The sequence below is a fragment of the Pleurodeles waltl genome, chromosome 11, assembly GCF_031143425.1.
Source record: "Pleurodeles waltl isolate 20211129_DDA chromosome 11, aPleWal1.hap1.20221129, whole genome shotgun sequence".
NCBI lineage: Eukaryota > Metazoa > Chordata > Amphibia > Caudata > Salamandridae > Pleurodeles > Pleurodeles waltl.
Window position 1 is genome coordinate 884428562 of NC_090450.1, and position 22840 is coordinate 884451401.

At 47.4% G+C, this 22840-nt stretch overlaps 1 protein-coding gene across 2 annotated transcripts in view; it reads left to right on the plus strand.

Annotated features, from left to right (window-relative positions):
- Nucleotides 1-22840, plus strand: part of SART3 (spliceosome associated factor 3, U4/U6 recycling protein) — a 485355-nt gene that overhangs the window by 85754 nt on the left and 376761 nt on the right. For both annotated transcript variants that reach the window (XM_069214788.1, XM_069214787.1), the window contains exons 7-8: nt 11592-11747; nt 12134-12272. In XM_069214788.1, coding sequence (XP_069070889.1) covers nt 11592-11747; nt 12134-12272 — 295 coding nt within the window. The remainder of the gene's footprint in view (nt 1-11591; nt 11748-12133; nt 12273-22840) is intronic.

The window sequence follows — 22840 nt, forward strand, 5'->3', positions numbered from 1 at the left end:
ATAAACTACTGATGCCACACTGCAGCAAACCAGACATATGCTTGTGAAGACTCAGGACTGGAGATACTGGACTGCGTGTTGCACACTGCCAGAGGAATCTGCTGTGCACAAGGAGTAATTACTGCCCTTGGAAGGGACCGCGCACCCTTCCTGAATAGTGGCTGCCCCATGCAGACTTCCTGCTGCTCCTCTCCAGGGGCTTATTGGCTTGCCCCCTGTGCTCTGATGGAGATCTCAAGGACATCGATGACCTCCTGCGAGGGACCTACACCATCTATCTGTGACACCTGGAAAGCGGTGCCCTCATTGTCTGTAGGATCCCACCTGGTAGCAGCAGTGTGAGCGTGGAATCAAGTATTGTGCCTGGAGACTAGATAGCCTTGTGCGGAGCCCTAAAGAAACTGCCCGCATTTAAGGAGTGTGTCCCTGTATCGTGGGGCCTCTACACGCATAAACGTCTTGTTGGTGGTGAGCGGATTCACCAGTTGTGGGTCCCCGTGTGGCCTGCTTTGTCGATCGCGCCGCATTTCTCTCATGCCACACGCCTGTCATGCTCCTAGCGTCCGGTGTCCAATTCACAGGATTCGACCCTCGGATGTGGGGGTGTACCTGTTACCATGCTGCATTCTACCTCATGTGCACTGCTGAACTTACCCTGTGTGTGTGATCGGAATTTTCGGGTGAGACTGAAATCATCGAGCCCCAGATGTAGTGCCTCATTTCCAAGGAGGTGATGGGATTGCTGCTTTGCCCTGTATGTGATTGAAATTGTCTGGTGCGACTCAAGTAATTGCAGACCAGATGTTGTGCCTCATTTCCAGGGAGCCACGGGGGAGCAAATTAGTGTTCCGGAGTGCCCAAATTGCCTGGGTGTGACCTTGTTCATAGTGTCCAACAGGGTGCATCGTCCTTCCGAGAGGCTCCCTTGCGTCAGCTCTCATTCATTGATTACTTCTTTTGCCGCTTTTAGTGCGGTGGACCAACTGCTATCTCCTCACCTGGCTCCGACAATTCCTTGTTGCCGGGTTGTATTGACGGAAAGGGCCTGATTGGTGAGAGTAAGTTAGTGGGCTACAGAACGCTTCTGAGAGCGATCGGAAGCAGGTCCCAAGAGATGGTGACAACCTCCCTTCCTGCCCCCGTCCTTTTGTGCCTTTGTGCCTCACAGAACCAGGCAAGTGTCTGGTGGCAATGTGGGGCGACCTTTGATATAACTACCCGAGGGGTGACCCAACCTCCATTTGTTCTCTGCTGTCTGAAACTGCTTTTTATCTATCCTCCCACCTTTTTTTCCCCCAGGATGTTGTGTAAGTGTGACTCCGGCCGGGATTGGCCTGGTGTCCGGGGAGGGGAAAGACTTCCTTCAACTCCAGTCTGTAGGGGGTGGGGTAGACTAGATTGGTTGAAGGGTGGGGTAGTCTAGATTGGTTGAAGGGTGGGGTAGTCTAGATTGGTTGAAGGGTGGGGTAGTCTAGATTGGTTGAAGGGTGGGGTAGTCTAGATTGGTTGAAGGGTGGGGTAGTCTAGATTGGTTGAAGGGTGGGGTAGTCTAGATTGGTTGAAGGGTGGGGTAGTCTAGATTGGTTGAAGGGTGGGGTAGTCTAGATTGGTTGAAGGGTGGGGTAGTCTAGATTGGTTGAAGGGTGGGGTAGTCTAGATTGGTTGAAGGGTGGGGTAGTCTAGATTGGTTGAAGGGTGGGGTAGTCTAGATTGGTTGAAGGGTTGGGTAGTCTAGATTGGTTGAAGGGTGGGGTAGTCTAGATTGGTTGAAGGGTGGGGTAGTCTAGATTGGTTGAAGGGTGGGGTAGTCAAGATTGGATGAAGGAGGGTTCGGGCCACGGGGTCTGCAAGTACAATATCTATTAACCTGCTGGATATCAGTGCACTGAATTTTGGGGTGGAGGGTAGTGGTGGGTTGCCCTACATGTTGATTCTTGCCAAAAGTTTATTACATTTGACATTGGTTTTACCCGTGTGGCCTCCGACCCACATGGCTTTTTAAGTGTTATAATTACTTATGTGTTCACATTACCACTGTTGTGAACCGGGTTGCACCCTTTAACATGTGCGGGATTTAATTAGAATAATTGTTTGGGTGGATCTTGTGCTGACAGTGTTTACCACTGTGTGAGGGTGCTGGGGGTAAAGGAGTATCTTTCTTAAAGTATACATATTGCTGATGTAATTATAATTTGGTTGGGCCTAGTACTGCTAGTTATATTTCCAAATGTGATTTATGCCCAGAGATGCATGATGTTCATATTGTTTTAATTAATGTGTGTTGCTTAAGAAACTTTATTTATATACCCCCTGTGTGAAGTCTCTTGTGCATTTGTTGTGTGAAAGTGCTTTGCCAATGCTTTACACATTGCCCCTGTGTTAAGCCTGACTGCTCAGTTCCAGGCTACCCAAGGGTTGAGTGTAGGTAATACAGCGAGTGTAATCACTCACCACTGACGGAAGTGGTAGGTTCTGCCTGGCTTGGCCTGACCTCGGCCAACCAGTGTGCAGCCTCTGACATCCAGAATAAGCCTGTACGTGAATGTTTACATTGTTTTACTTGCTCTGTCCGAATTTCTGTCCCCAGTCATCTCCTAAGGTTAACCTTGACTTTGCTACACCAAGAGGGTTAATTGCCAAAGGGAATAACATAGTTATCCCATAGAAAAGCGGTCGTAATGGTGGTTCTGGGACACAAGTGGTAATCAGCAGTACTCTCAAAGTACTGTTAATTAATCCGTTACTGCTCCAGCACAAATGGAAAGGTCTGCCGGGGAAATATAGTAACAATAATTCAAGGAAAACTGAAATCGGTTTGGCAAATGTGAATGTACTTGTCCTAGGGTGGAGTAAGAGGTTGATTGACTTCCATCGTCTGGCACGTGACCACAATGTGCATACGCAGTACAGTGTTTATTAAGGATTGGATGCCGGGAGGTTCACCAATCTATGTAATTGATCGCAGACTTTACAGGCCCATCATTTGTAGTGCTATTTGTAGTACTGGTGTTCTGATATGTAAAGGTGATTTAATCTGTATCCCATGTAAAGAGCACTGTTAGCAAAGCGATCACATGCCAACTACACCAAGGGGATCCAAAATCAACTTAGCAGCAGTCTTTGGGCTCTCTGTCCCATGCAGACAGGAGTTGGAAACCGAAGCGTGTCTGTGTGAGAGAGTAAAAGCAGTGATTGGAGAGGCGGGAAAGTCAGGTGCCTGCTCCGTGTGCATTCCACGTTCAATGGCAGCAGGCTCTGACATCACTGCCAGCGTCACGGAAGCGGAACAATCGGGCTCTGATGTCACAATCACTCAGCTCTGCAGGTTCAGCCTCCTGCCTCGGCTCCTTAGCAGGCAGTGCTGACTTCCCCTCTTGTTATTGCACTTTATACTGCAGGGGCCCTTTAGCGCTAGTCTGAGCTCTCCTGAACACAGCCGCCGGGCCCTGCAAAACTAGCCTTTTAATTCAGCCTCTCACATCCCTCGTGTCTGAGCCTTGGCCTGCCATCTCTCCGTCTTTTGTTTCATCTCACAACTGTGCCGCGGTCACCTATCTGTCGATTTCCCTGGTTTTGGTCTTCAGACGCTGGCTTTTGCACCCACAACTTCGTTTTTTATCCGAAAACTTTAATCTGCCTTCGTTCTATCGTCATGGGGGTGCAGGTTCACAAAATTATTAGTGGAGTCCCGGTCACATGCTCGAACTTTGGATATAAATTGGCAAGAATTGCAGGAGGACGGGAGTGTGGTGGGCTTATCCGCTTGAGAAATGTAAGTAATGTTATCCATTGTAAAATTGGTCAATGTCTAAATGTATAGCCAGATCTCCTCCTTTGCCCCCTCTGCGCGCACGTACTGGTCCCTCTAGTCTCACGCCCTCTGCTCCCTGCCGTCTCACGCCCTCTGCTCCCTGCCGTTTCTGCCCACCATTAATGCCCCGTCGTCTGAAAGTTTTACAGTGTAAATGCGCCCCGATTACTTGTTCAAGGAATGTTTAGGGGTTTTTCTTACAATAACATTTTTTTAAACTTATGTCAAATACCGCGTTGTAAAGCACTGCGTTCATGTAAATTTGCTTAAAAGCCAAAGGATCCCAAACGCACTCATGAAATATACCACCTAGTACTTCCATGGTGTGCCAAGGAAACCTGAGCCTCTCCAAGAACTGAAGCAAGTTTTTTTAAAAACAAAAATGCCTTGTTTCACCCCTCATTAGCGAGTTACGGCCAATGACTGGGCCTACGTTTTGCCACGAGAAACTCCCCTAAGTTGAGAGCTGTCTCTAGGACGCCATGTCCAGCATTTTGTAGTGGATTTCCCTGAATATGCTGTAGATGGCACTTATATTCCAATCAACACACAGAATATTCCAATGCCGGAGTTTTGCTGTGGGTTCCTCCCACGTAGTGTCGTTTGTGGCCCCAAATGTTAAACCTCTGGTATGCAAGGGCTGGTATTGTGCCCTGGTTGTGCCAATCTCTTGGTTATCCACTCTGATTCCACAAATTGCTTTCAGTACGTCAGGAGCATTTTGCCATTGGTTGTGCCTATTTGCCAAGGTTCACCTCCAGCATGCCAGAACACCTTCACCTATATGCAGTTCGTATCCTTGCCTATAAACTAATACTTCCTGCTAGAACGCCATAGGCAGCTGCACCCTTGCAGCATAATTCACACCCGTTCTTGCGTGTTCTTCCAAATTCTTCCTCACTCTTCCATACAGTCACTCGCACACACTGTCCTTCTCACTCCCATGTTTCTAATCTAGACGGTTAGTGTAGTCCTTGATAAGGTTGCACCGCTGCTGCCCATGTTTTGGCTGTAATGCAACCGTTTTGTTTTGTTTATTCAATACACAATTCAAAAGGCAAAACAAATATCTTCTTATCATTACTTGAATACTTGTTTTCATGCATGATGTCAGTGAAATAGTGGAAAAAGATAAACCATCCAAGTGCGCTTGTGTTAAGGGTGACAACCCTTTGCATTTTTGTATTTTCGGTCCTTGCATGCGGCGTTAAAAATACACTACAAGGCCCGGAATGCAGCGTTGTGGTCCCTGAAAAGCGCGGCAGGCTTACGGTGTCCGAGAAGACGGCGGGCCGCGTGGCAGTGCCTCGGGGTCGTTGGGTCTGTGTCATAGCAGCACGCGCAGCCCTCGCCCCCCCCGTCATAGCAGCACGCGCAGCCCTCGCACCCTGCCATCGCGCAGTGTAGCAGCGGGAGCAGACCGTAACTGAACCTAGATGGTGAAGGCCTCACTTCTGGCGCTGGCGTCCAGATGCGCAGCCGGCTTGGGGCGCTCTGACGAGCCCTCGCCTGAAATAATGCTGAAGCACGAGGTAGAACAGGAGCCGCAAGCAGCACACTAAGGCTGGTTCTTAAAATATGCTGACGATATCTACGTAAAAGGGCTAAACTATCAACTGAATCTCTGGTAATAGGGGCGCACTCAAATAATGTTAAATAACAAGGAGAACATAACAGTAAAGAAGAAACAGTTAGTCTAGGTTAGGAATTGCACTCTGTCCGCAAAAAGGTTACTTTCCAAGAACGGGATCAAGCCCCTCCTCCCCCCCACTGCCCTTTAAAACGGGATGCTGATAGTAGTAATACCGAGATTCCCTAGCCTGGAAAGAGTGTGCAGATCCTACGCCCCCTCCCCCTGGAGCGGAGAGTAGTAATACCGATATTCTCTATCCTGGAAAGAAAGTGTGCAGATCCTGCGCTCCCTCCCCCTGGAGCTGATAGTAGTAATACCGAGATTCCCTGTCCTGGAAAGAAAGATAGCAAATACTTCCTCAACCGGTTGTTGATAGTCGCTTGAGACTGCTTCTGACGCTGCACTATGACTCCATCCTGCTTGATACTAGCGTTTCTTGGAGAATCACTTATGCACGACTCCAACACATTCCCTTCATCCTGTACGTTTTTCCCATCTCTGCTAGAACCGTTTTCCAGTCCTCTCCAGTGCTTTAAGCGGACATTAATGGGGTTTAAAATGCTGTAAATTAATCAGAATAACAAAGTGGAAGCAAGGCCTAAATAGTAGCTGGGAACAGACGTTTTCCCATGCCCTGTCCAGTCTGCCCTTAGTCTTAAATAGCTGCACCTTGTGGCAAGAGAGGCCGAGGCCTAGTATTTACACTCTTTGTCGCCTTCCACACAGCCCCAGCACCTATGTGTGCAGGGAGGTGTGTAAGGCTGACCTAGCAGCCAAGCCAGCACAGTGTGTTTGGCGGTGCCTGTTGTTGTCACAGAGGTTATAATACTAAGACCACTGGAATTTAGACTGCTGAAAGTAGAAGGGGCCTTTGATAGGTATTGAAAAGGGATGCAGTGAGGTTTGTTTTGGGGCAACAAAAGCAATGACTAACACTCATACTTTGAAGGGCTGCTGGAGTCCTGAGGGGGTATCTTTTTATGCTTGCAGACTAGGTGGTAGCGTGACATGACAAATACAAGAATACAATTAATGCAGGGGAGAGAGGGTGGGAATATGCGCACCACGGGAAGGGGGGGGAGGGGCTTAAACTATAAAGTCCTGATTATTGAAGAGCCTGTTGGCTTCCATGTGAAACTTGATCTAACAAGCACTGGCAGAGCTAATAGGTCTCGCCATCTGTGTCTGATTGCAAACTCAGTGAAGCCTCTGTTGGCAAGGCCAGCTTGACAGCAAGCTCTCCCTCCAGAGCATCAAGTGTCTAGTCTGAGGGGAGCCTGTCTGTAGTCACACAAAAGAACACTTTGAAGCTACCAAAATTACATTTTTTTTATTTTAATTAACACACTTTTTTTTATTTACCTATCCAAATGGTCTCTGTCATCTTGGATCAGTAAACAATGTGCTCAGGTCACAGCAAAACTTTTTGCTTTTTACCAATGATGAGTACCATGAACTAAAAGCATAGCAACACCAGTTTGTCTCAAAGGTGCGACTTACTGTCTTTGCCAATGCTTGTTTAACATGCCAGTCTTTATGATATTTTTGCATGATGCTTGCTTTAGCATTTACAACTAAATCTTTTGATGGCTGATTTTTCGGTTCTTAGAGCCAAACCTAACTCCTGGCTTGGCTCTCCTTATGCATTTCCTTGCTTGAACCCATCTACTATGTATGTGGATACAACATTCTTAAAAAATATATATCAGAAATGGACGCATGTCAACTATCCCAGCGCTTTTATCCAGAAAAGGTCTCCATTGCACGCCAATAGAAATCACGTATCTTTCTTACATATATCTCTTCTTGTACCAAGAGTGCTGATTTAGTGAAAGCAAGATGGAGACCTAGTAGGCCAGTCCCAAACACTTCCATGTGAATTGAAGTGCTGGTTGTTCTTGTCCACCATGCACTATTCCTACAATGAAGGCTAATAATCAAGCTGAACACAGAGTGGTTGTTTTTAAGGAAGAAAGAGGAACCATGATGCTTTGTCCGACCTAAACAAATCCACTCAAAGAGCCAAAGATACAGGTCTTCCCAATCCACTTGTGCCTGTAGCCACTGGGTTCTGATCCCAGGAGGTCTGTGGACTGTAGTGTCAGTATTCCACTGGAACATGTACCTCGGTGCTGTGTGTAGCCTCCGGTCCGTATATTTCACTGATGTCTCTGAGTAATATTATTTATGTGAAGCGCAGCTGTTACCCGTAGAGCACTCTTCCACTGGTGTCACTCTCTTTTGACTCTCTTTTGAGTTTGGAGCTCAGTGGCGGCAGTGATGTATTCTGTTGTCTGCAGCTCACTGGTGGCATTAGAGCCCTGCTGTCTGTAGTCCAAGGGTTTCCTCATCTTTAGGCAGCATCGTGTTTCAGTAAAACACAGCATGCACCTGGGAGTAGCATCCATGGAACGGTGTCTGTTGTTATAGACTCCAATATGTCGACTGAAACTTTAAGGATGACGGGACAACAATTTCCTTTGACCATTCACACTTAATTTTTTTACCACGTCCGATTAACTAATAGGAAATAAATCAGTGATGATTACTCCATGACAATTTTATTATTGCTCATACATCTAACTCCAATCCAGAGCTTCCATATCATCGCGGTTTAGCCCATCCCGATTTAATTGTTGGGATGAAGATAGAACCAGAATGAAGCATGCCACAAACTGTGGGTGAGGTCTTTTTTTTATCTTTCCAGAGGAATCTAAACACCCAAGACAGCCAAAGAACTGGTTGCTTTACACTTGCTGCCTGAATCGAGTCTGTTGGCATGTATGTACTCCTTTTGTATGATAGTCTTAGGGAGTAAGTATTGCGGAGCTCACTTGATACTCTTAGGGAGTGAGTATTACGGAGCTCACCTTTTCCTCATTCTGTTTGTGTGTGACAGTGTCTGAGGTACGTTGTCTCTTTCTGGAAGTGGCGTAATGCAAATGACCCCCCACAGAAGAATATAAATGGCCTCCGAGTCTCCTGTCTCTCACGGATATTCATTGCCCTTCTGCTGAATGGGTGCCCCGGAAGGATTGCGGCTCCCTGGAGGATTCCCCTACCCCCCCGCACTGCAGGGGCCGGCGTTTACGCGCCTGTTCCCCGGGATGAGCTCAGGCCTCCAGCGAGGTGCTGATGTTATGCAGCAATTTTTCCCTCGCACACAGAGGTGCCTTGTAACCGATCTTCACAAGAAAGTGACGCACTGCTCCCATAGGTTTTCCACACGTATGGAAAAAGTAGAATATAACCCAGAAGTGGCTCGCACATGTCATTGACTGACTTATGTTTTACAACTCACCACCTGTGCAGCACCTCTTCTACGCATATGCTGTTGATGTAGCATAGAAGATGTTGTAATAATGAAAAAAAAAACGCACGATTGCCTTACTTTTTGAATGAATGTGGCATTCCCCTGACCTTGTTTACTATGGGATGGTTGATCGTGGTTGAACGTCTGTGTGACCTTGGGCCACTTCTGTACCCGAAAGGCATTAGTGAGGGCCCAGCCTAAACACACGTGTTTACATTAACGGGCGGTAGACCCGGAACTCTATACAGGTGGGATATTTTTTTCTTTCTTCTGTGTTTGTCTTCAAATCGGCAAATACAATTAATTGTGATTACGTTTTCCAGAGTAATAAATGCACAACATAGTTGACAAAATCAGATCACAATCGCGTTTTCTTACTGTTTTGGAGTTTTTATCCAGTTGTCATCTTGTTACCTTCTGCTTCCTATGATGAACTCTGTGAGGAATAAGTAAGTCATAATTTTATTCCATTTCTCGTGCTCGTAGATCACACTCGGGGACAGCAGTGTGACGGGTATGCCAACGAGAACAGTATAGCAAGCAGCATCCCAGTTTAATCCATGCTGTGTGTGAGATCAGGTGTGTTTGTATGACTCCACTCGTGTGCCTTCTGTGGTTTGGCAGTAGGTGGAGTGGAGCATTTGTGTTCTCAGAAAAGAGAAAGCCATAGGGCCCGCCGCTTACTGAACACGAGAAACAGGAAAAGTATTGGAGAGCTTCAGGAGCTGCACGAGGGAAAGCAAAGCGTGGGGCAAGCGAGGTGAGTAAAGGAGAGAACCCTGCGGCGGCCGGTGCTGAGCATAGAGTGACCGCGCTACGTCTAAGCAGCCGGAGCGAAAGAAGACCCCATCATGCCCCAGTCAGCATTACAGGCTGAGAGCGAAGAACGCACCGGCCACTGCTGAAGGAACTGCTGCAAAACAAACTGCATCCCGAGTGCTGGTGTCTGTGGGGCAGAGCCGCTGACACGCCAAACCAAAAATATAACGTAGTAGTAAACTGAAGTGAATAAAAACATATGACAAGAGCATCGCTTTCATCCCATTCAGTACTTTAGACTGTAAATCCAACAAAACAGTATGTAGTGGGATGGTAACATAACCTGCTCAACAACCATTCAAGCCAGTACCCAAAGGCATCTGAATGGAACAAGCCAGTTGCTGAAGTGTTCAACCAAAGCCTCTTTCTCTATTTATGTTGTATGTTGTGTATTGTGGTGACATGAACTCTTAAGAACATCATCAAGTACTCAGTGGAATGATACACCTCATCCAGTCAGATTACTCTAGGGGCAAAATACACACGGTCAGGACAAACACAGGAATATGAAGAAAGCAGTGAAATCAAAAGCAGAACCCTGAGATAGACGACAAAGCCATCCAGTCATGGGGAAGGGGCTGACCCAGAACCCCCCCTTTAATATGTGTGTTGTGTTGGAACCAGTAGCTTTTGACGCAGGCAGCTAACACTATCTGTAGCTGAGACCTAATCATCAATAGACTAACTGAGGGCATGGCCTGGAAAAGGCCTAGGCTCAAAACTTGTCATCCTAAATTATTGGCCCGGTGTTTGTCCCTTTCCCTCTGGGCAGGTGTTAATGTTCTCCTTTTTTATGTGTAAAGCATTCTTCACCTCCCCTCTTGCTCCCATAATTAGGATAAGATGAGGTCCCAGCAAATGTATGGAATATATAAGATTATTATTTTTATCCGAGCCGTCCCCGGAATACTTGACATTGACTCTGAATTGTATTCCTACTCCACCAGTGTCACTGCATTCAAACTTTTTTCTGGTAGTAGATTGCTGTACATTTGGTGCATTGAAGTTCAGTTGAAGAAAATGAAAAGAAAGTGGTAAAATGGAGGGGCACGAGATATAGAGCAAGCAACAGCACACCTAATCGGTCTGGGTTTAATATGCTAGCACATGCAACTTTAGCCTGTCCGCCAAAGGCACACTGGAGAAGGGCCATCAGGAGCAGACAGAGTGAGCCTTGATTGTAAAATAGTAATTTCTGTAGTTCAAAGCAGCCACTTGAGTGGAGGTGCACAAATCTATTGAAACAGCCAATAGCATTAGATTACAGATAAATACTCCACTGCGGCTGTGCCCAAGGCATGAGTGACAGTCTCAAGCCAGTGACTGAAGAGACTAACATGAGTGACAGCCTCAAGCTAATGGCTGAAGAGGGTCTTTGAAGAAATGCAATGGTTAAAAGAGACAGATCTGAAGCCCACTCTATCTGTACAGTTAGCAGTAGGTCTGTTTCACAACTGCTCTATCAAAACCTAGACATAACAAGCATTTACAATGCATCGGGTCTCGCGTTTGCTCGTGTTAGAGCCGATCGCGTTGTAAACTCCTAACCCGACTTTTCACCTATCGGGCTAAAGTGCATTTATGCACGTAACCCGAAAAAGTGAAATCAAGTAGGTAAAGCGCTCGACTTCTGCCAAGCGAGATCGCATGGAAAACAGCGAGCCTCGCATGTTTTCTGTACTTGGTCGCTGCACTGGAGGAGGGCTAGCCACCGGAAAAGGCATGACGTATGCGTGCCTTCGACTAATGAAAGCAAGCCGATTTAATTATGGAAGCCCACGAACCAATAAAAAGCACTGACGTGAAGTTGACAGGGCTCGGAGCCCTTTTCTAAATACATAAGAGTCTCCCTGCTATACGCATGCGCGAGCGCATGCAAAGCAGGCTCGACCCTAAAAATGAATAATAATAATATTTTTGCTAGAAAATGATGGTTGTCAGAAGATTTTATCTTTTAATAATTTTCAATAGACTGCAAAAAGCAATGACATTTTTGCCTTATTTTTTATTTTAAGATGGTCGCAGAAACACCAAAGATGTCGGAATATCAAGCATATATTGACTTTGCTTTAAAGGAAGGCGATCCAGATCGTATTCAGCTAACATTTGAGCGTGCTCTTGCTGAAAACTGCCTTGTACCAGACCTTTGGGCTCGCTACACTCACTATCTGGTAAGGAAGATATCATTTTATTTTAAAGAGTTAAGTTTTTCAACATATTCACTTTAAGTTCTCTTTGCACTGACCTCATGTATATACTTGTGTACACATTGGAGTCAGTCGGGATCCAGTAAAGGAGAGGTTCTTAACAAACGAGATGGTCTGAGCAGGAGAAGGAAGATAAACTCTGAATTAAAATATAATTATACAGTGAATTTTTTACAAATAATTATATATTTTTTTTTATTTAAAAAAAAGCAGTAAATGGAATCGAAAAAAATGAAATGATACCTAGAACTGGATGAGTAGGGTTAACACACTGTGATTTCCGTTCACCTATTGTGTTTAAGTCTGTATTTGGAATAATAAAGCAACTATACATTCTTTCATCTGCTCAGGACAGGCAGCTGAAGGTGAAAGATCTTGTCCTGGCTGCTCACGACCGGGCTGCCAGGAACTGTCCTTGGACGGTTGGACTGTGGAAGCAGTATCTTCTAGCAATGGAGAGGCATGGTGTGGATCATCAGAGGGTCTGTGGTAAGAAACTTCCATCAGCAGCATTAATACTTATTGCTAGTTGTTTGGAAATAAATGTATGTAGATTCTGTTAATAACGGAACAATATGGGGTGATATTGTTTCGAAAAACCTACTAGAATGCTTTGATTAATAATGACTTTCTGGGATACCTTTTTCAGCACATCATAAATTACTGTTATGTAAATCAATAAAAGAGAATTATGTATTTGATGAACATGTTTTAATTTATGCTTGTTCTCCCGATTTTAAATACTTGAAGCGAGATGAATAAAATGTATTCCTAAAATGTGCATATTTTTGCGAATTGCAATGAAATGTATTCCTAATTGCAGCAACACTCAGTGCAGAGATTACCAACTCCTTTTAGCAAATTACAGTGATTTGCAGTGAGCTGTCATTCCTTTCTGATGGCAGTACAATAATAGAATATGACGTGTTATTCTCACGCCTTCTACTAATAGTTTAAAATGGTAAAAAAAACTACAATAACCGAACTGCAAAACTGCAGCACCCATTCCAAACACACAGGGAAGAAACCAGTAGCTTCCAGATATATCATCTTTTACTGTCAATCTATACCTCTCTTTCCAGTTTTGTTGCCATAAATGCCGTATTGTCCTTTGGGCTCACCTATTTATTTTATCAAATTTTGACGTATTGTGCACAAACACAATCAATTTGCAAACATTTTGAGCATGCTAGCATTTTAATTTGACTTGGTAGCGCTGTCTTTATTTTCAAAGCCATTAAGCTAGCAATATTGGTATTGCGCCTGGTAGCCAACAGGCCTGAGTCGATGGTATTTTTGTGCCCCAGATGCCTTTATCTGCGTGTTGCACGGTGAATACTTCACTTTTCTGTACTATGCATATCCTTTCTTTGTAAATAATTTCTTTGCACAATCATTTATTTCCAGTCCTTCACACATTCCAAGATCATATTGTTGCACTTGATTAAGAAATCGCAAAAACTACATCTGGCTGTTAATTCAGTGGTGAAAATTTGCAAACTTTCCTTTTTTTAAGTGTCTACCACTTGACCTGGTTTAATACTTACGTATTTTCAATTGATGGATTTTGGCACTTCACATTTCAGTCCTTATTTTCAGTTTTGTGATTTGTATTAAAAAAAATATCCGTTGAATATACTGTTGCTGTGTGTAAGGAAATGGCTCCCTGTTGCAGTTACCCCCCACTTTTTGCCTGATACTGATGCTGACTTGACTGAGAAGTGTGCTGGGACCCTGCTAACCAGGCCCCAGCACCAGTGTTCCTTCACCTAAAATGTACCATTGTATCCACAATTGGCACACCCTGGCATTCAGATAAGTCCCTTGTAACTGGTACTTCTAGTACCAAGGGCCCTGATGCCAAGGAAGGTCTCTAAGGGCTGCAGCATGTCTTATGCCACCCTGGAGACCTCTCACTCAGCACAGACACACTGCTTGCCAGCTTGTGTGTGCTAGTGAGGACAAAACGAGTAAGTCGACATGGCACTCCCCTCAGGGTGCCATGCCAGCCTCTCACTGCCTATGCAGTATAGGTAAGACACCCCTCTAGCAGGCCTTACAGCCCTAAGGCAGGGTGCACTATACCATAGGTGAGGGTACCAGTGCATGAGCATGGTACCCCTACAGTGTCTAAACAAAACCTTAGACATTGTAAGTGCAGGGTAGCCATAAGAGTATATGGTCTGGGAGTCTGTCAAACACGAACTCCACAGCACCATAATGGCTACACTGAAAACTGGGAAGTTTGGTATCAAACTTCTCAGCACAATAAATGCACACTGATGCCAGTGTACATTTTATTGTAAAATACACCACAGAGGGCACCTTAGAGGTGCCCCCTGAAACTTAACCAACTATCTGTGTAGGCTGACTGGTTCCAGCAGCCTGCCACACTAGAGACATGTTGCTGGCCCCATGGGGAGAGTGCCTTTGTCACTCTGAGGCCAGTAACAAAGCCTGCACTGGGTGGAGGTGCTAACACCTCCCCCAGGCAGGAACTGTGACACCTGGCGGTGAGCCTCAAAGGCTCCCCCCTTTGTCACAACCCAGCAGGGCACTCCAGCTTAGTGGAGTTGCCCGCCCCCTCCGGCCACGGCCCCCACTTTTGGCGGCAAGGCTGGAGGGAACAAAGAAAGCAACAAGGAGGAGTCACTGGCCAGTCAGGACAGCCCCTAAGGTGTCCTGAGCTGAAGTGACTCTAACTTTTAGAAATCCTCCATCTTGCAGATGGAGGATTCCCCCAATAGGGTTAGGATTGTGACCCCCTCCCCTTGGGAGGAGGCACAAAGAGGGTGTACCCACCCTCAGGGCTAGTAGCCATTGGCTACTAACCCCCCAGACCTAAACACGCCCTTAAATTTAGTATTTAAGGGCTACCCTGAACCCTAGAAAATTAGATTCCTGCAACTACAAGAAGAAGGACTGCCTAGCTGAAAACCCCTGCAGCGGAAGACCAGAAGACGACAACTGCCTTGGCTCCAGAAACTCACCGGCCTGTCTCCTGCCTTCCAAAGATCCTGCTCCAGCGACGCCTTCCAAAGGGACCAGCGACCTCGACATCCTCTGAGGACTGCCCCTGCTTCGAAAAGACAAGAAACTCCCGAGGACAGCGGACCTGCTCCAAGAAAAGCTGCAACTTTGTTTCCAGCAGCTTTAAAGAACCCTGCAAGCTCCCCGCAAGAAGCGTGAGACTTGCAACACTGCACCCGGCGACCCCGACTCGGCTGGTGGAGATCCGACACCTCAGGAGGGACCCCAGGACTACTCTGATACTGTGAGTACCAAAACCTGTCCCCCCTGAGCCCCCACAGCGCCGCCTGCAGAGGGAATCCCGAGGCTTCCCCTGACCGCGACTCTTTGAACCTAAAGTCCCGACGCCTGGGAGAGACCCTGCACCCGCAGCCCCCAGGACCTGAAGGACCGGACTTTCACTGGAGAAGTGACCCCCAGGAGTCCCTCTCCCTTACCCAAGTGGAGGTTTCCCCGAGGAATCCCCCCCTTGCCTGCCTGCAGCGCTGAAGAGATCCCGAGATCTCTCATAGACTAACATTGCGAACCCGACGCCTGTTCCTACACTGCACCCGGCCGCCCCCGCGCTGCTGAGGGTGAAATTTCTGTGTGGACTTGTGTCCCCCCCGGTGCCCTACAAAACCCCCCTGGTCTGCCCTCCGAAGACGCGGGTACTTACCTGCAAGCAGACCGGAACCGGGGCACCCCCTTCTCTCCATTCTAGCCTATGTGTTTTGGGCACCACTTTGAACTCTGCACCTGACCGGCCCTGAGCTGCTGGTGTGGTGACTTTGGGGTTGCTCTGAACCCCCAACGGTGGGCTACCTTGGACCAAGAACTAAGCCCTGTAAGTGTCTTACTTACCTGGTTAACCTAACAAATACTTACCTCCCCTAGGAACTGTGAAAATTGCACTAAGTGTCCACTTTTAAAACAGCTATTTGTCAATAACTTGTAAAGTATACATGCAATTTTTATGCTTTAAAGTTCCTAAAGTACTTACCTGCAATACCGTTCGAATGAGATATTACATGTAGAATTTGAACCTGTGGTTCTTAAAATAAACTAAGAAAATATATTTTTCTATAACAAAACCTATTGGCTGACTTTGTCTCTGAGTGTGTGTACCTCATTTATTGTCTATGTGTATGTACAACAAATGCTTAACACTACTCCTTGGATAAGCCTACTGCTCGACCACACTACCACAAAATAGAGCATTAGTATTATCTCTTTTTACCACTATTTTACCTCTAAGGGGAACCCTTGGACTCTGTGCATGCTATTCCTTACTTTGAAATAGCACATACAGAGCCAACTTCCTACACTGTGTGAGAGATTAAGCTAGGTTCGCCCGAATTTCCATTAAGTAGTTTCTCAAACATCAAATGCACAAAATGAGTATGAGCACATGGGAGGGTGTGGTGGAGCTTGTTGGAGTCGCACTAGTAATTTAAAAAATAGATGAGGTCTTGAAGAATAGTAGGCTATTCTGTTCAATAGCCATTTTATGTGAACTACAGCTGTCTCTATTTTGTTGATTTGAATGTGAATGCTAGTCTAATATTTGCCTTAATGTCCATTACCTTCTTTATTTAAATGAGAGATTCTAAATTAAATTGTGTGTTCTTGCTCAAAGCAAGTTTTCTTTTCTGTTACCTTATGCCACATCATACCAACCTGTGTATTAAAAAAACAGCTACAAAAGTCTACCTGTTCTGTAAATCAGTTATGTAAATCAGGGCCCCATCTAGGGATTCATCTGGGGCTAACTGTAATTAAGTGGCTCACAACGGGCAGCAAGAAATGTCCATGAATTGAGATGCAAATTGACTGTATGACTGCTATACAGTCTTACATTTTGGAGTAATAATATACCTAGACCAAATCAGTGCTCGAATGCATTCTATGCCTGCCTGGGTAAGTAGGCAAGTATGCATTGCCATCAGAGTTGAGCTAAAGAACATTTTTTTTAATGACACTTCATATGTAATGCAGTGGTAGAGTGCTTGCTGATTATTATTGATTCGTAAAACTATGCCAATTCAGTTGAAAATGGCTATTTCAGTATAGTCATCTGACTTAGCTCCACTATCGGCCGAAACTCGGTGCTCCTCTATCCCAGTGATAGCCAGTTGACCAAATCTGTTGCCAGTTAAATGCCTAATCATTTTGCCAATCTCTTATTGTAGGAAAGCGCCACTTTTGACATGGTCGCCCCCCGCTTTATGCCTGGTTTCTGATGGAATTTCAACTGAAAGTGCACTGAGTCACTGCTAAACCGGTCTTCGGAGCCAGATCGCTTCCCCCCCAAATCTGAAGACTTTTTTTTCCCCAATTGGCAAACCTTTAGCTACCACTATAACTCACTAGTACATGGTACCCCTGGTACATAGAGCATGGGGTACTAAAGGAAGGCCCCTTAGGGCTGCAGCACGAATTGTGCCCCCCTCAGGGACCCTCTCACTAAGTGCACACAGTGCTGCTTTTGCAGGCTGCACGTCTTGGGGCAGAACTAAATTGAAAACACAACATGGTACACATCCTGTGTGCCCTGTCCCCTTTACACTGCATGCAGTATATGTAAGACACCCCTCTAGCAGGTCTTCCATCCCTAAAGACAGGGTGCATTATATTACATGTGCAGGCATACCTGTAAGTCATTGCTATGTCTTTGTCGATTCTCAGACATAGTAAGTGAATAGGGAAGCCATTTTAAGTATATGGGCTGGACACTGGTCATTACACGTTCCCCAGCTACGTGATGGCTTCTCTGAAGATAGGGATGTTTGGTATCAAACATCTCATATAAATAAACCCTCACTGAATCCAGTGATGGATTTACTAATACCGGCAATCAGAGGGCACCTTAGAGGTGCTCTCTGAAAAACCTACCAACTCCTAGCGTGGACACTGACTGGTCCAGACTAGTGCAGCCACATTAGACAGAGTTCTGGCCCCCTGAGGTGAGAGCCAACACCCTTGAGGGCTCAGAACTAGGGCCTGCTCTGGACGGAGGTGCTAACACCTCGTCCAAGCAGGAGGGACATTTCAGGGCAGACAGCTTCAAAGGTCTGGCCACCTTTGTAATGTGACCCAGGTCTCTCCAAGTGGTACAGAAGGCCGCTCTCCAGTTCCTGACTGCACTTTGGCAGCAGGACTGGTGGGAAAATTTGTCAGGTTAAGTGGTATGCCCACTTTATGCCAGACCCACCCCTAAGGTGGACGATCTGAAGTGGAACTACCTTCTATATTACTCCATCTTGCTTAGAAGGAATGTAGGCCATTAGGGTTAGGGTTATGCCCACTTCCCAGCAGAAGTAGTTATAAGAAGTGTGTAGTCACCTTAAAGGTCAGTAGCCAATTGGCTACCATCTGGCACTCCCTGTAACACCCCTAAATTCAGTATTTGGGTGACAACCCTGAACCCCAGAACTCAGATTCCTTATGACCTAATAATAGCTGGACACTGTTGAGTCACACCAGGAGAGAACACTACAGACAGCAACTGACTCGGCCTCCGCCCTGTCAGCCTGGCTGCAGCCGTTGATGATCCTGCGCCAAAAGCTGACCTGTCCTGCAGCCCATCGATCTCCAAAGCTTTGGGAGGACTGCCTGCCTTCAACAAAGATCAAGATTTCCTGAGAACAGCTGACCTGTTCAAGAAGAAACAAACTTTAAAAGAAAAAGAACTCTGCCCTGTGCAATAGCGAACCCCCCTCTGGATTCTGGCTCCACCCCTGCAACCAATGCCCACAGCCTGAGTCCAAGCAGCCTACCGGTCCTGTAAAGCGTTCCCTGCGAGTCTGAGTCCACAGTGGGCTGACCCCTGTGGGACTCTGCCTTCAAGCCTGCAGCCTCAAACTGAAGACTCCCCCTGACGGCGACCTGCCTGGTAAGCTGTCCCTGACGCCAAAGAACACCCCTGCACCCAGAGCCCCTGGGCCTTAAGGACCTGGACCGTTGGTGTCCCTACGTCCTCTAGCATCAGAAGTTACTTGAGTAGCTGTGGGTTTTCTTCGTTCAGCCTCCTGGCCCAAGCCTGCAGCCTTTTTCCAAAACTTATCCCCCCTATTGAATTGCATTGGGTGCCCAACGCTTTGTTGGCACCCTGCACCCAGCTGCCCGTGTGCCACTGAGGGTGTACGTTTGGTGCTGCCTTGTGGCCCCTCCCCTGTGCTTACCTCAGCCCCAGGAGATCAACCCCTGACATGCTTTACTCACCTGTGAGCAGTGCATCTTTATTTACTCCCAGTCGCCATTGGTTAACATTGTGTGACCAATGCTGTGTTGGCATTTTGCACCCGCCGCCATGTGCTGCTGAGGGTGTAAGTTTGGTGCTGCCTTGTTGCTCCCCCTTGTCCTTACCTCAGTTCCAGGAAATCGATCCCTGACACCGCTTCACTCACCCATGAGCAGCGCATCTTCGTTCACCCCTAGTCTCCATTGGTTAACATTGGGCACCCGACTCAGAATTTGACCTCTGCACCAGGCCGCCCCTGTGCCACTGTGGATGTACTCTTGGTATTGATTGGAACCGTGCCTGGTGTTGACCTAAAACCCTGAAGACTGGATTTGTAAGTTGTGCACTTACCTGCAAAACTGCATTCTTGTTTGCATTCCCTAGGTTAACATTGCTGTACTGAAAAATTGCACTAAGTGTTGATTTTTGAAACTGCATAGTTTCTGATGGATACAACTACCTGTGGATTCCTCACCTCATGAATACTCCCATGGCGCCAGCATTCTACGGAAATCTTCTTACTAGTCTCTGCACGTCGACGAGGACGTCACTGTCTCGCACGCGACGCCGTCTGACGTCATACAGGCAATAAGAGGTCCTCGACGACGTGCGGACGTCAGTTCCCTTTTTTCCGTGCATTCGAAACGGTTATCTTCGAGGGAGCAACTGTTACTCTTGCGGTTACAGTGTATATCTTGCTGCGTACTCTTTCTCTGTGGAAATAATGTCGCAGAGAAAGTCTGGATTTAAGCCTTGTCGTGAGTGTGGAGGCAAGATGTCGGTGACGGATCCTCATTCCGATTGCCTTTGGTGTTTGAGCTCCGACCACGACGTCTCGACTTGTGATTCATGTCAGCACATGAATCCGAAGGCCCTTAAAGAACGTGAGGCGAAGCTGTTTATGGCCAAGTCAAAGGAGAAGCATCACAAGAAGTCTTCTCCAAAACATCGGCGTCATCGAGACTCCCGGCGCCGTAGAGAATCTCGGCGTCATTCAAGGGAGGCTCGTTCCAGGTCTCCGGATCGGCGCCGAAAGACATGGGAGGTCAACCCCACGGTGACGCCGCATCCTTCGACGCCGTTGCCCTCTCCGGCGTCACCAACTTCGCCTGGACAGGCGTCGGTGATTGAGGTATTGGAGCCTCAAGTGTTTTCTCCGGCGCAGACGCCGAGGCCGGAGTCGGGGTCGCCTCCGAGACAGGCACCCCAGTATCCGGCTTTTCCCACCCCTGGAGCCGATAGTTCCGCATTCTTGAATGCGATGTATACCATCTTCCAACAGATGGCTCCAGGGGGTGCTCCGGCTGGGCCTTTGGCCTTTTCTTTGGGTGATCCTGCGCCTCTTCGGCCGACACCCTTTATGCCCTTTCTCCCGTTTGGGAACGTGGGCTCAGCGCCAGTGTCGGCGCCGGTGGCCGCTCCGGTGGCTTCGGAGGGATTGGCCCCAGGGATTTCCATCCCGTCGACGTCGAGATTTCGGCCTGTGACTCCGGTGGGTCCATCTGTTTCAGCTGCTCTTCAGTCGGCGCCGAAGTTACCCGTGGCGCCGGATGCGGCGTCGGTGGCTTCGGAAGATCGGCGCCGATCTCCGACTTCGGCGGAGGCATTGTCGACTCCGCGGATTGAGCAACGACTGCATTCAAGGAGGCGTGCTCTCCGGGTACTAGAAGAGCAGGAGTACCAACGAGCCCTAGAGGAAGGAGAGCTAGAGGACTCGGGTGATGGGCTGCGTGGACTGGAGTCGGCCAGTGGGCTGGACACTTCCCCTGAGTGGGACCTTTCGTCCCCGGGGGAATATACTGAGGAAGCTGCTTCCTTTCATACAGTGGTACGGAAGGCAGCTAGTTTTTTGGACCTGCCTTTGCCGGTGGTGGAGGCAAAACAAAACCTTTTGACGGAGGTGTTGCATCCGGCCTCAGCTGCGGCGGAGCCTCTGTTACCTTTTAATGACGCTCTGCTGGATCCGGTTTTAGAGGTGTGGAAGAGGCCGGCATCTTCCCCAGCAGTTCACAGAGCCGTGGCCAGGAGGTATCGGACGGCTCCAACTGATCCTGGTTTCCTATCTAGGCACCCTACGCCGGAGAGCTTGGTAGTGCAGGCCTCCTGTTCGTCCAAGTCAGCGCCTGGTTCTTTCCCGACGGTGCCTGGGGACAGAGACTCAAAAAAGCTAGAGGCGCAGTCGAAGAAGATTTTTTCGTCCTGCAGTCTGGCGTTAAAGGCCACTAATGCGACCTGTATCCTGGGGAGGTATATTCATGCTCTGATGGATGACATCTCCTCTTCGTTTACAGAGCTTCCCCAGGGTCTTTTGGATCTTGTCTCTGATGCCCAGGCTGCTGCGACCCAAATTATCCAGACGGGACTGGATACCACCGACTCGGTAGCCAGAGCAATGGGCACAACTGTGGTGGAAAGGAGACAGGCCTGGCTCCGTAACTCGGGCTTTTCGGCAGATGTACAGTCCACATTGTTGGATCTCCCGTTTGATGGGGACAAACTGTTTGGGGCTAAGGCTGATTCGGCCTTGGAACGTTTTAAGGAGAGCAGGGCCACGGCTAAGTCGTTGGGACTCCAAGCTCCTTCTTCCACGGCCTCTTCCAGATTCTTCAGGAGGTTTCGTGGATTTGGGCGTGGCTCTTCCTCCTCTTCCTTTCGGGGAAGATATCAGCAACCTGCCTCTTCCCACCCCTATAGATCTTTTAGGGGGAGGGGTAGGGTCCGCACCAGGGGAGCCTCTCAGCAGCACTCTGCCTCTTCCTCATCCTCTGGCGGGGTGCAGCAGGGGAAGCAGCCTTAGGCTTCCACCATTTCCCACTCACTCCTCTCCTGTAGGGGGAAGATTACAGCATTTTCTCACCAAATGGGAGACTGTTACGTCGGACACTTGGGTTCTCAGTGTTGTGGGAAAAGGCTACACCCTTCCCTTTCGGGAGTTTCCGCCCCTCATCCCGCCCCGCCCTTCGTATTGTTCACAAGAACACCTCCTGTTGCTAGAACAGGAGGTAGAAGTCCTCCTTTTAAAGGGTGCGGTGGAGTTGGTCCCGGAGCAGGAAAGGGGTCAAGGAGTTTACTCAAGGTATTTCCTGATTCCCAAGAAGGATGGTCGTTTGAGACCAATTCTGGACCTGAGGATCTTGAATTGGTTCCTCAAGCAGGAAAAGTTCAAGATGCTGACTGTAGGAAGTTGGCTCTGTATGTGCTATTTCAAAGTAAGGAATAGCATGCACAGAGTCCAAGGGTTCCCCTTAGAGGTAAAATAGTGGTAAAAATAGATAATACTAATGCTCTATTTTGTGGTAGTGTGGTCGAGCAGTAGGCTTATCCAAGGAGTAGTGTTAAGCATTTGTTGTACATACACAAGACAATAAATGAGGTACACACACTCAGAGACAAATCCAGCCAATAGGTTTTTATATAGAAAAATATATTTTCTTAGTTTATTTTAAGAACCACAGGTTCAAATTCTACATGTAATATCTCATTCGAAAGGTATTGCAGGTAAGTACTTTAGGAACTTCAAATCATCGAAATTGCATGTATACTTTTCAAGTTATTGACAAATAGCTGTTTTAAAAGTGGACACTTAGTGCAATTTTCACAGTTCCTGGGGGAGGTAAGTTTTTGTTAGTTTTACCAGGTAAGTAGGACACTTACAGGGTTCAGTTCTTGGTCCAAGGTAGCCCACCGTTGGGGGTTCAGAGCAACCCCAAAGTCACCACACCAGCAGCTCAGGGCCGGTCAGGTGCAGAGTTCAAAGTGGTGCCCAAAACACATAGGCTAGAATGGAGAGAAGGGGGTGCCCCGG